This window comes from Barbus barbus (genome assembly GCF_936440315.1).
Source record: "Barbus barbus genome assembly, chromosome: 20".
Classification (NCBI taxonomy): Eukaryota; Metazoa; Chordata; class Actinopteri; order Cypriniformes; family Cyprinidae; genus Barbus; species Barbus barbus.
The window spans coordinates 5,081,419-5,094,770 of NC_136748.1; the positions used below are offsets into that span (position 1 = coordinate 5,081,419).

General features: G+C 38.4%; 1 protein-coding gene across 2 annotated transcripts in view; it reads right to left on the minus strand.

The window, feature by feature from the left end:
- The window catches only part of LOC306886558 (rho guanine nucleotide exchange factor TIAM2-like), a 95,860-nt gene that overhangs the window by 44,036 nt on the left and 38,472 nt on the right, over positions 1-13,352 (minus strand). For both annotated transcript variants that reach the window (XM_079443748.1, XM_079443747.1), the window contains exons 2-7: positions 11,763-11,847; positions 9,387-10,488; positions 4,972-5,452; positions 4,674-4,843; positions 2,901-3,125; positions 571-756 (exon numbers count right to left, since the gene is read on the minus strand). In XM_079443748.1, the coding sequence (XP_079299874.1) occupies positions 571-756; positions 2,901-3,125; positions 4,674-4,843; positions 4,972-5,452; positions 9,387-10,481 (2,157 nt within the window). In that variant the 5' untranslated portion in view covers positions 10,482-10,488; positions 11,763-11,847. The remainder of the gene's footprint in view (positions 1-570; positions 757-2,900; positions 3,126-4,673; positions 4,844-4,971; positions 5,453-9,386; positions 10,489-11,762; positions 11,848-13,352) is intronic.

Below are 13,352 nucleotides of genomic sequence, written 5' to 3' on the forward strand. Positions count from 1 at the left end.
ATACAGTAAACCTGTCAGAATAATTTCAACTTCATTTAAAAAAGCAGTATAATAGCTGAATTCCCTGTCAACAACTAGATTACCCCACAGCCCTGATCCATCAATCAGACAGAGGGAGAGCTGTTGTTGCCATAGAAATTCAGAATTGTGCCAAATCACCCGCTTCATTGCGCATGAGATTCAAGTTAGTCTCCCACATTCTCAAACAATTATATATGTTAACATTTCGCAATAAAAAAAAAAAAAACATTCAATTTTAATCTTATTATAAGTCCATTATTTAATTGTTTTAAATTATACTGCTGTTTTGATTCAAGTACAGAATTTGCAATGCTGCATGGGATGAATTCACAGCTACGCAGTTCTCGGCTTAGTACCTTAGTCTTCAAATTATATACAAATAGTTTGTTGTTTTTTTTGCTTCAAAACAAAGTTTGTTCAGCTTTGATTTAACTTGTTAAATCTTTGAGATCATAATGGAGACAATGAATGAGACATATTTCTGGAATCTCTTAAAAAGTGGTCTGTCACTGTTGTGTTCTACAACAGCTTTTGATCAAGGCTACTCACCAGTGCATGGAAGGAGGAAACGGAGAAGATTCCCAGACGGGCTAGTGCAGCTTTGGTCGGGCGGCTGGCCGCGGCTAGCAGGCTCTTGGGGTTGGGTAACTCGCCACCCTGCAAACTGGCCAGGTAGCAGCGCATGCGGAAAAGGTCCACGTTGAAGCGCTCAAGATTCTGTTCCCACTGTTGGATCTGTCCGCAAATTAAAAAAAGTGTTACTGAGAAAAAGCACCTCATACGCTAGGTGGCAAACTACTGCTTTGCACAATGATCATTTGCAGTGTTGGGAAGGTAACTTTGGAAATTTAATAAGTAGTGTAACTATTTCAATTACTTTAATACAGTAATGTAACTGATTACTTTTCTAAATTTAATTTCTACATTTCATAAATTTTTCTAAACATTCATTAAACACATTCTAAACAGTTTTTCAAATCATTTTTGAAACATTTTAAGCAGGCAGGGTTAACCTGACAGAAGTACTCAACAAAAAAGCCACCACAAAATCAGACTTTAGCACCTCTTTTCACTTTGAGATCGTTCTGAGGTTAAATACAGATTTAAAATCATAACAAGAAACCGTTTAATAGCTATGGCAATATTTAATAGCTATGCAATATGTGCAAATACATACGAGCATCATCACTGTGTCTGTCATGCGACTCTGTTCCCCTTTCGGCCTTGAACTGATGGTAAAACTAAGGATATTATTAACTGTATTTATATTTACTTTGAAAGCGCTCGCAATTATGGTAAGGGGTGTTACATTTCCGACCTGTGCTTGTAGTGTTCGGCCAATCACAATGCTCTGGGTCAGTTGGCCAATCAGAGCAGACTGCGCTTGTCTGAAGGATGGACTTTGTAGAAAACTACGTGTTTGAAGGAGGCGGGGCATAGAGGAACTACAATAAATGTACAGTATTTGAAAAATAATGTGTTTTTTGAACATTTAAAGCATGTCAACGTATTCTGTTACACCAACTACACAAAATAATGATCTTTAAAAAATCATCATATGACCCCTTTTAATGGGGAAAGCTATTATTGTATACTCTTCACTTATTACTTGTGAGAAATAAACAATACAATTATTTAATTTAGCGATAGATAATTGACAACAATGGATAAAAATGAATAAATAAATAACCTTACACATGCAGACTTTGATTTTTTGCATTGTTTGTATGGTTTGGTTTGGGCTCTCAGCATCATTCATACCACTGCCAATGAGTTTAGAGACACTGTGTCATTAAAGTTTCTTGGCTTTTGGTTTATTAAATTCTACCAACTCAACCTCACACCATTAAAACAAGTATAATGAGGCTGGACAGACACTGCACTGTTAACTCATGGGAATCTTATGCTAGCATTTCAGAAGTGTGACACTGGATACCAACATACACCCATTTCTACAAAAAGAGAGGCATGTTCGTTGTCAGGGATCAGACTGAGATGTCAGTAAACTTGATATATAAAAGCCTGGCTGAATTATATTTTCATTTCTGAGATATAAGTATGTTTACGTCTGGATGGGCAGAATTTTTGATGAGCGGTCATACACATTTATCTTCAATTTGTTTCTCTGACCTTTTCCCTGATTCATATAAAAGACATATGTTTAATAGTCTTAAAAGCAATTATAATTCAGTTACAGGGAGAAAGGGTGAAGGGGGGTCAGTGGAGACTTCAAACCGCCCAGCTGGCACTGATTTGTGGAGACAACACTTCAAAGCTACCCCGTTTCTCAGAATCCTAACCTTTTCCCCTTTACCAAATCTCTCATTTCAGCGCCTGGCACCCCTCTAACTCCCCCTTTTGACCTCTCCATCAGCTCCAGAGGTTCCCATGAAGCATTAACATGATTGTTATCAGGCAGTGGGAAAACTACTAATACCATTGGTCAAATAAAGCTATGTGGGTCATGCAACCTCTAAAGTGGTATGTGGAGGTAAGATTAACATGCCTTCTGTTAACATGACAAAGCCCTCAATGATTTATCCCAATGTTTCAGACAAGATGGAGAGCTTGGTACATTCTCAACCTTGTCAGTACATACACATTTCACCACAAAGCCTCAAACGTAATGATGTAGTTTAAAGCACTAAACTTCAAACGTTTGCATGTGCAGCTGCACCTTCATTGTTTCTAAGAAATTCATTGTTTATCTCACACATAAGCACATATCAAGCTAAAAGAATAAATAAATAAAATGGTCAGTTAAATTTAATTTAAAAATGAATTGATGATTAATTAAAAAACGCATGACTGGAGACAAAAAAGGACATCATACAGTATTTATACGCACTTCCGACAAACTGGATTAAACTGTTACTTACCTGGTTTTCAATAGCCTTTCGATTTTTGGGGTCACCAACGATGGACAACTGCAGCTCTGCCATTTTCCTCATCTTGCTGTCCATGTCGATCTTCTGGAGAAGACCACAGATCTGTCCACGTAACAAACGTAGTGTGTCCTCTTTCCCGTAGCGTTTTGCAAATAAAGATGCGCTAGCCGAATGAATGGCAGTTACCCAGTTCTCTAGGTCAGTCTGGTTGGAGGCCTAGAGTGGAAAATAACATACAAGGAAGGAAATGTAACCTTTTAAACATAGAAGTTACTGTAAATATGGTCACTGTAAAAAAAGGCTATTTGATTAGTAACGTATAAATCTTGTGCAAAATTTTGTATCACTTCGTTTTAAATAACGTTACTTTGTCTTAGATTTTTTAAAAATTCTGAAAATGTATGTATCTCCATGTTTAGACTACATTATGAAGCCTTGATTTTCAATGTCTCAAACTTTTGGACCCCACTTTCAAATTTCAAGCGTTTACCCCCGGTTTCACAGACAAGGCTTAAACCTAGTCCCAGACTAAAATGTAAATCTGAGCTGTTTCAACTGAAAGAAACTTGCACTGACTGATCTTAAATTATATCAGTGCATTTGTTTTGTCTCAAAAAGCACACCAGTAATGTTTTTTTAATGTTTTTTAAGGACATTTATAAAAATTACTTAAAATGTCCTAATTGAACTTTGGCCTAATCCTGGTTTAGTCTAAGCCCTGTCTGTGAAACCGGGCCTTAAAGTGATAATTCACATAAAAATAAAATTCCGTCATCATTTACTTGCCCTCAAGTGGTTCCAAAGCTGCATAACTTTTTCTGCTAATCACAAAAGACGATATTTTGAAGAATGTGGGTAACCAAGTAACTGTTTAGTTACCCACATACTTCAAAATATCTTCTTTTATTTTCAGCAAAAGAAATTGGAACAACGTGAAAGTGAGTAAATTATGACAGAATTTTCATTTTTGGGTAAACTATCCATTTATGTTTATGCTTGATATCATAAGGTTGTTAATATCACCTTATTGACACATTGACAAGTAATGTGTGCGTGTGCACAGTTTTTTTATTCAATATTAAATTGTGTCACACTGCACTAATCAGCATATGGAATCAACAGAGATTGTCTGGTTGACTAAGCCGGAAATTGTTGCAATTTTATTGGCTTTAGAATATAAAAATATCAGTGCTTACACTAAGAAAACGGAAAGAAAAATCCATATCCATCCAATCAATCATCATGTTTTCTGCACCAGTCAGTTTTACAACAGCAAGCATGTGGCTGATACATACAGTGGCCTGACACTATACAGGAAAGTTGACTCTATACTGGACTTTTATTTCACAGTTAATAGCATCAATCAAACAAAAACACACTTGAGCTGCAAACACACAAAGGTTATGTTGAACAATTTGCTCAACCAATTTAAAGTATAAGTGTTTTATCATATAAATTAAACTACACTATATGGTTTAACATATGTTATATGGGGTGAGTGTGTGAGAAGAAAGGACATTCTTACATGACAGAAGCTTACACTGTGAATATAAACAGAAGCATGTCATCGATTGATAGTGACCAGCAGACTACACAATCAGCTCAGCTGATTACAGTTCAGTGGAGCTCTAGAAATGCTGCCGGTGTCAAAGCACAATGGCCATGTGTTGTTTCCGCTCTGTACACATGCAGTTTCTGTGCGGCTCTGCTTATGCTTTCAGCATAAAGTGGCCATTCGTTTTTTTGGTCAGGTTTTCAACTGACCTGAAAAAGGTAGACATCACCATAGGTGTTACTGAGGCAGAACACGTTCTCTTTCTTTGGGTGCTCAGGAACTGCCTGGACTACACCATCCTCTGCTAACAAGGCATAGCATGGAGACTCTGGATCTGAAGATGCTTTTCCATAGGTCTCATAGAACAGCATTGTGCAGCCTACAAGAAAAAAATAATAATAATTTGGTCATCACTGGTCACTTTAAGCAGTCACGGTGTGTCCTTACTGCACAAAGGTGAGTAGCACTTTATCACAGCAGTCGTTATAGCAATCATAGCATACTTACCCTTCAGAGTGACCCAGAATTGTTTCCATTTTCGACGGCCCACTAACTCTAATTTGCGGTCCTTGTGTACAGTAAGCAAGGGCTTGAAGGAGAGCCATCCGGCCCGCCTAACTACACCCTTTTCTTTCTCAAACAGCAAGTCCAGCTTCTCTAGACAGCCGAGGCCTTCTTGACTACTGCTCTCTGTTTCCTCTGAGGAGCTCTCGCGCCAATCTTCTCGTCCACCTTCTGCTGGAGGCCGACCGGTCTTCAGCTCCCTCATGAAGTTCTTGTAGATGTTCTGCCGCAAAACATCGGTACCCAGATGAAGGGCACCGGCAGAGCCGCTGCGGGTATTTAGTGACAGAGAGTGAGAGCGGGTTTGAGGCATGCCGTTTGGAACGGTCAGAAAGCTGGAGACCTGAGAAGGAGAACTGGTATCGGCAGTGAGGCCATCCACACCACTATCGAAGCAATCGACGGGCTCATTATATCTCGGCTCCTACAACAACAGCAAAAGAGAAATACTGTAGGTTATATTTATGATGAATTTAAGTGTTTACTTGTGACAATCAAAATTTAATTTTTAAAACCACTATAATAAACTCATTCTCATTCATTATATATTATATTCAGTCAGTGCTAAAGTTCCCAGTGTTTTGTTGCTATTCGTTTCTTGGTGTTCCAAGTGGTTTTCAGCACTATTCCTTTACCTCCCTTCAACACAAGTCTAGCCTATGTGATTTAAAAAAAAACATTTTTTCCATTGCAAATATGAATGATTTGAGACTTTTAAATATTACTCACACCATTTGTGCTACTGGTTATTGAGTTTTATATCTCAGGTCAATAGCACAAATGTTATGCAATAAATGTGACCCTGGACAACAAAACCAGTCATAAGAGTCCATTTTTTTAAATTGAGATTTATACACAATCTGAAAGCTGAATAAGCAAGCTTTCCATTGATGCAGGAGAGAACTATTTGAAAATCTGAAATCTGAGGGTGCAAAAAAAATCTAAATATTTAGAAAATCGCATTTAAAGTTACTAATCAAAAATTAAGTTTGGATACATTTATGGTATGAAATATCTTCATGGAACATGATCTTTACTTAATATCCTAATGATTTTTGGCATAAAAGAAAATCTATAATTTTGACCCATACAATGTATTGTTGGCTATTGCTACAAATATACCTTGCTTATGCTAATAATGTCTCAGCAACAACCTCTAATACGAAAACGCAAACAAAATAACAGAAGTCACTCATCGCTGGTGTATGACAATAAGCGCAAGTTTAATCACCATAATGCTACACAAATTTATGGAAAATGAAAGCCATGGGCACATCTCTTTACTCCATTCACCATGGAATGCACAGTATGTTCTTTAAAGGAGTGTCATTAGAAAAATCTCATTAAGAGCATCAATTCCCTTCTGCTCGTAGTGAGGAGTCCACTTCAAAAGAAATCTGAGTAGGAGGGTCCTTCAACACATCTCCAGCAGCTGACACTAATAACACAAGGGTTCAGATGTGCCAACAACACTCTGTGTAAAACTACAGCTGATGTATGGCATTCAGTGGAGATTTGAATGTAGACTTCAGTAAATCTTAACAATAATTGCAAAAGTTGAATTAACAAGTTTCATGGTCACATGATTATGCACGTCCATTTTGAAGCCATCCAGTGATTACCAGGGTTCTAGCAGTTGGTCAGTGTATATCTCAATTCTACCAAAAGGTCTTTGTAGCAGTCAAATTGTAAAAAATGACTGAGAATGTTTCTTGGACTGGTTCATAATAATACATTTTAGATGGTTGCACAGTTATGATTATGATAAACCTGACAGCACAAAATTATCATAAAACGTGATCTGATTTTCACTGAAGTCATAATAAATATGGTATAAACAGCACACACTGTCCAGAGCCAAATCTTTATTCAGCAAACATTCCAGGTCATTAATGGGAAGGTGTGAGACAAAATAAAACTCCCTATCTTTCATTCCCTATAACATATTTGCATCAGTTCAATACTGTATATGGAACGTCCTGTTTCAGCTCATGTCACAGTCATTGGTATAAAAGGGCACGATTTCCAGGAATTGTGTTCCAGAACTTTCTTTTCATATCAATTTTAAGGAAAGCCATTCTCTAGCCTTCATATAATGAATAGAATTCATAGTATGATCATTATACTGGGGAGAAAATTCACAAAGCAGTTTTTAATGAGGTATTAGCAGGGTCTTTAGAAGTCCTTTTCTAATCTGTTTCACCAATACCACTCAGACTTAACACTTCCACTTCCTCTAAAGTCACGAAGTAAAGAAGTTAAGAAAATGTAACTAAAACAGTTTTCAGTTTTCTTGCATGGTAAGGCAAATCAAGAGGAATACCTGAAATCAAACAACCTCACGCAGAGAGTAAAATGTAATGCATTCTTTGTTAAAGACTTTATTGTTATGCCCTAAATGACAATCTGATCACTGGGTTCATTCAAACATTCACAGTTAAAAGGAGTATTCTGGATCTCCGCAGTCTACAATGAAAAACTGCATTATAATATTTATTATCATTAATGTTAGCATGAAATTCATCAGTGACAGCAACTAAACCATGTCAACATAAATGTCTACAGATGTAAAACAATAAAAGGTAACTGAAATGACTTTAACAGCACATTTCATGACTGCATCCTCTGTTTTACAAAAAATGACTACTTAAAATGTGTTTAGTTTAAAAATAAGTCACTGCTTTCTTCTGATGTGAGCAGAAGAAAACACAGACATTTAAATTACTCATTAAATAATACTGTATCTTATCGTATTATAAGTCTAAAGTGAGTAATAGCAGAGCAATGCTTGTTTCCACAGACACAGACTCCACAGAAAACATCAAAGTGTATTCCACTCTATCCCATTAAATGCAGCATAAAGCCAAACAACAGGAATGTCTCACTGATGGTTAAACATTTTCCCACACATTAATCACAAAAGAAGACTTCAAAAGACACATTCACAATTACCTACTAAAACTTAGATGTCAACAGAGCAGAAATAAATGATATATACTCATCATTGGTTTTCCTCCGATGCAATCTATAATGAATTAACTCCTCGTTTTCTTCAACACAACAGAATTTATCCCATGCATTTTATGTTGGTACCCACCAAATGCCAGACACTGCCTTTGTGAGGAAAACATTGTCCTGTCATCTTCAGAGCACTAAACCTAAAATTAGTTTTTTTTTGCATTTTTTCAGCTCCAATGTATGCTGATATTCATTTGTTAGAGCCCCATGGGTTCCTCGTCTCATTGAACTGGCATGGTGTAGATTTCAATATTGTGTCCTACATGTGTTCCTGGCAAAACAATAGTGCCCGCAGTGGCACCTGGCACAAGTAACAACAGTCAATAACCCAACGGACTGATGCTTGCACTCATCAGTCATGCTTGCACTGAAATCAGGCATGTGGCTAAAAATTACACAAAAAAACACTAGAATTTGTGAAGAAAAAAAAAGCAAATGTGAATGGTTGTGTAAGAAAATATAGTCTCCAGTAATTATAGCTTTTCGCATGCTTTTGGAAATCTTTTGAAATCTTTACCAACCTTAATTAGGCTTATTAGTTAGTATTTTAGGCCCATTTTAAGCATGAAGTATGTGCCTTCTGCAGATGTTTTATTAGTATTATTATTATTATTCATACATATTGTGGTGTACTTTCACCCATCCACTATAGTTAAGATGTGAGTGTAGGGAATTACTGTGTGATGGCAGAACTATCAGGAACATTTAAAATGGTGTCTTAATCCTGCATGCTGTTATTTTGTACATACAAACAGCATTACTTTAACATGAACAGTATGTGACTACCTTGAATGACAGTGTCTCTTTTGATAATTGATAATAATCCGTGTTAATTTGTATCTTGTCCTTAAGCGTTTTCCTTAAAAGTTTTGTTGTTGGTTAGGCGAAAATCGCAAGTCAGATTGCTTATACTATGACACTCTCCTCAACAGGCAATACAATTTCAGGAATCATTCACATCCATAGAACAAATACCAAAATCGGCCATTGTGAGTTCACAGGACCGCAAGTGCACATGAAGTGTGCCATTTGGGACAAAGTTTACAATTTCACTTTCATAACCCGCCCAGTAAGGATGAGCAGTGAGGTTACAGGGAGAGAGAGACACCGTTAGCTAATCACAACAATGCCTATTTACTGAGTGTTAGCACTGAGAGTGAGCAATAGAAATGGCAATGCTTGCCTCAACAAGCACCACTAACAATATAAGACTGATTTTAAAAAGGAACTGTATACAGGGGTTGACATTGGGTTCAAATCCAACTACATCGTCCAACTCTCTAAATAAAATAAAATGGAATGAAAATTAAATGAAAACCAACCAAAAAAATTGTCCTTACCTGAAACTTCCTTTTTTTCCTGGTCAAACTTCCAGTCCAGTCACTAATACGTCTAAATCTGTTCCTGATGGACACTTTCTTTCCATTATTGTCTGGAAAAGGCTTTGGTTTCCGGCTGGGTAAGGTGAAGGAAGAATATTGCTTTTCCTCTGGGCCTCCCTCTGACCCGAGTTCCTCCATCACAGACACAAAGGAGGACCTGTGCTTTAAATGGCTGTCATTTGAAAACTGCAAATCCTTAACCGTGGGGAAGGTGGCAGCAATTCTGGGATCCCTGTAGAGGTCAGCTGTAGTAATGGCAGGCAACTGCTCAGCAAGAAAACCCACTTTTGTTGAAATTCTTTGGCTGTTAGGGGATCCATTGTTTGAATCGTTAACTTCGACACCAGTCCCCCAGGGCAAGTCATACAAGGAGCCATCTGAGCTCAGAGAGCTACCTTTACTGCTCTTGAAGCTGGCAACTGCCTGTGGAGCTCCAAAATGGGCTTCTAATGATGGTGTTACACCAGATAAGCAAGAATTGGACTCTAAGGTGGGAGAAAACTTGAGGAGCTGAACTGGTCCAGTGCAATCATCGCAAATAAGGGCGCTGTTGGAACTGTTGTTGAATTCTACTCGTACACTACCATCTTTCTTTATAACGACCCTGGGGCTGCTCTGATCCTCAGTTTCCGCAAGCCTGGGACTTTTCTCTAGTGTCTTCATTGTGTTAAAAGCATAATTAGGGTTCCTTTTCTCCTTGTGACTACCATACAAGCAGCCATTTTCAGAAGGCAATGTCAAGCAGCCACCAGGCAACAAGTCCTCAGGAACTCCATTCCACTGACTATTGGCACCACTCTTTAGTTTATGGGTGATGTAGTCATATTGGCGGGACATAAAGGTGCGGTTGCTCTTTGATGGGGAGGAGCTATGACCTATGTTTCTGGGCTTCAATCCAGAGTATCCTGAACCAGCATTCCAAAAGCCTAGAGGTGATAAAATGTCTTCTTTGGCAGAGTGGCCCTTGAAAGAATAGGGTTTCTGTCTACCAGGAATGATAAAACTATTGCTTCTAGAACCCTGGATGCTATACTGGCTCTCAGAGTTTCCCATCCCGGATCTAGAAGAGCAAGAAAATGATTCTGTCAGTGACATGCAATGCTTACCTTATGGAGACAATTTATCATTGATCTCAAAGTAAAAGAAACAGTATGGTAATTATTTTAAATTAGAGGTCTCCAACCCTGCTCCTTGAGGACTACAGTCCCACAGAGTTCAGCTCCAACCACTATCAAACACACTTGAAGCAGCTAATCAAGGTGTTTGGGGTTACTTGATAATTACATGCAGGTGTGTTGGAGCAGGGTTGGAACTTAAGCAAATCCACTAGAAGGCAAGCCTGCAGCCTTTAGCCAAAAAAAAAGAGTAATGGCTAATGCTAACACTTCTGCTTTGGCAGTACGTGGAAAAGGAGAACAGAGGCCGTTTTTTGAATGGATGTCAATGGAGGAGAGGCTTCACTATGTTGAATAAATGGCTTTTTAGAAGAAACAACAGCCTATCGGCTAATCTTCAACATTTTTTTGCACTAAACAATACTTTGGATTGAAATATTCTTAAGAGTTTACATCAATAAAAATGCCATTTTATAAGAGAAGTCACCGACTTTTTGCGACAGGTGGGATTCAGCTTACAGCATTTCTCATTCATTCCTAGTGTCACACAACTTTAGGGGAAGTCGTGGCCTAATGGTTAGAGAGTCGGACTTGTAATCCGAAGGTTGCGGGTTCGAGTCTCCGGCCGGCAGGAATTGTAGTGGTGGGAGTGAATGTCCAGCGCTCTCTCCACCCTCAATACCACAACTGAGGTGCCCTTGAGCAAGGCACCGAACCCCCAACTGCTCCCCGGGCGCTGCAGCATAAAATGGCTGCCCACTGCTCCGGGTGTGTGTTCACGGTGTGTGTTAAATGCAGAGTGTGTTCACGGTTAAATGCAGAGCACGAATTCCGAGTATGGGTCACCATACTTGGCTGAATGTCACTTCACAACTCTGATTGAAATTCAGTGACGTCAAGCCTGCAATGTGATTGGTTATTAAGGCACACGTGATCCAAGTTGACCGTTACGCTTTCTCCAATAGTAAGTAGTACAGACCCTCTCATTTCCCAATCTCTGACTGAAGTCTGCAGGAAGGTAGCCCTCAAGAAACAGATTTGGAGACCCCCATTTTAAATACATTTCTTATGGACTATGAATACTGTGTATTTTGATTCTGATTTAGTTACAAGTTTAGTTGAGAGTCTGCAACAAGTGACTGAGATTGTCCAGTAAAACACATTGTAAAAGCAATCCATGGGGCACATGGCAGCGATATACAGTAGTGTACAGACTTACCAAGGCAGTTAGGCCTGTAATGGCCTTGTTGTCTGCATAATCACCATTCTGTCCTTCTGTTTCAGTTCAACTGTTTGATGTTTATCTGTGGGACAAAAAAAACAAAAAAACATACTGGTCTTAGAAAGACATGAATCACATGCATTAGTTTTAAAAGACTATTCACAATACAGCAAAAATTTCAAATGAACTGATTCCAAAATATTAGGAAATGCCGTTAACACTGTAATGTGTTAAGATTTAAAGGGGCATGAACTGAGAAACCAAAATTCCCTTGATCTTTTGACATATTCAAGTGTTCACATTTGGCGTCTTTTTTGACAAGAAAAAGTTGACAAGCTCCGTTTTTAGTCAAATAAAAGCTGGCAACGTTTTGGTTACAAATAGCAGGCGTGGGAGTATTTTGTTGCTATAACAACAGCTGCAACAGTAGCCTGTGTGCTGCAGAAATATTGAGAAAGAGAAAAGGGTTGGCTCTTGCGTTGTCTTTTGAAGTTAACAGGGTTCACAATGATGTTTGTGGGTGTGCGACATTATACAGGGAAGGAAACAGTATGGTGCTTACAACAATTTAGTCCAGGAGCTCCGGTTGGATGATGCACGGTTTGCGGCATATTTTAGACTAGATAGAGTTTTGTGCTAAAATATTAACTATTAGAATATTAGTTGTACTCCTTGTGCTCCGAAACTAGTACGATATATCTACCGGCTATCTTCTTTTTTCTTGTTGTTTTTGCTGTTATGGAAACGACTCGCCACTTGCTTGTCATTGGTCAGCCGTCAAAAAGGCGCTTGACGTAGGCGTTTTTTTTCAGTAAATTTAAACTTTTTTCAACTTGAAAAGATGCTGTGAGCTGCAGAAAAAGACGCCGGCAGTGGCGTTTTAAAAACCGCTCAGGACTTTTTTGAAAACATGATTTACGCCATAGGATTATAATATAAAACAGATGCTGGCAGCTTCAAAAAAGACACCAAGTGTGAACATAGCCTAAGCAGTCATTGTACTATAAAAACATCCTGCAAGTTTCAGAACACAAACTTTGTCATTAGTTTAAAAACAGCTTATATTGAAGGCAGTCTGCTAAAACGACAGCTTGTGGAATGTTCTACTCTATGATGTAATAGTGTGGATAAGCACCACCTCCACAGAAGATCAACATCACTATTTGTTTAGCCCCTCCCACCGATTCAATGTGCACATGTAGTGTTTACCAGAGAGGCGAACGAGCAGGTCTACACAGGAACCAAATGATAAAGATGGCTCTAAAGACAACAAGATGCTGAGCAGTGCCAAGTTGTGGAAAAACAGTCTTTGCATTGCCTTCCTTCTGATGCCAGCATTAAGAAAGACTGAATGGACTTTATTTTTAATGAAGTCCAGACCGGGCCAGTAAGAACTCGGTTCTTTGTTCTCATCATTTTACCACAGATTCGTTCACAAACAAGGCACAATTCAACGTGGAATTTTCAAAAAGATTGAAACTAAAAGACGATGATGTGCTGACTAAATTGGATCCGGCAGTCATGTTGCAACACACAAGTGTGAGTAACAGTTTATATTACATGATCACTATTGCTTTGTCTGTTAAA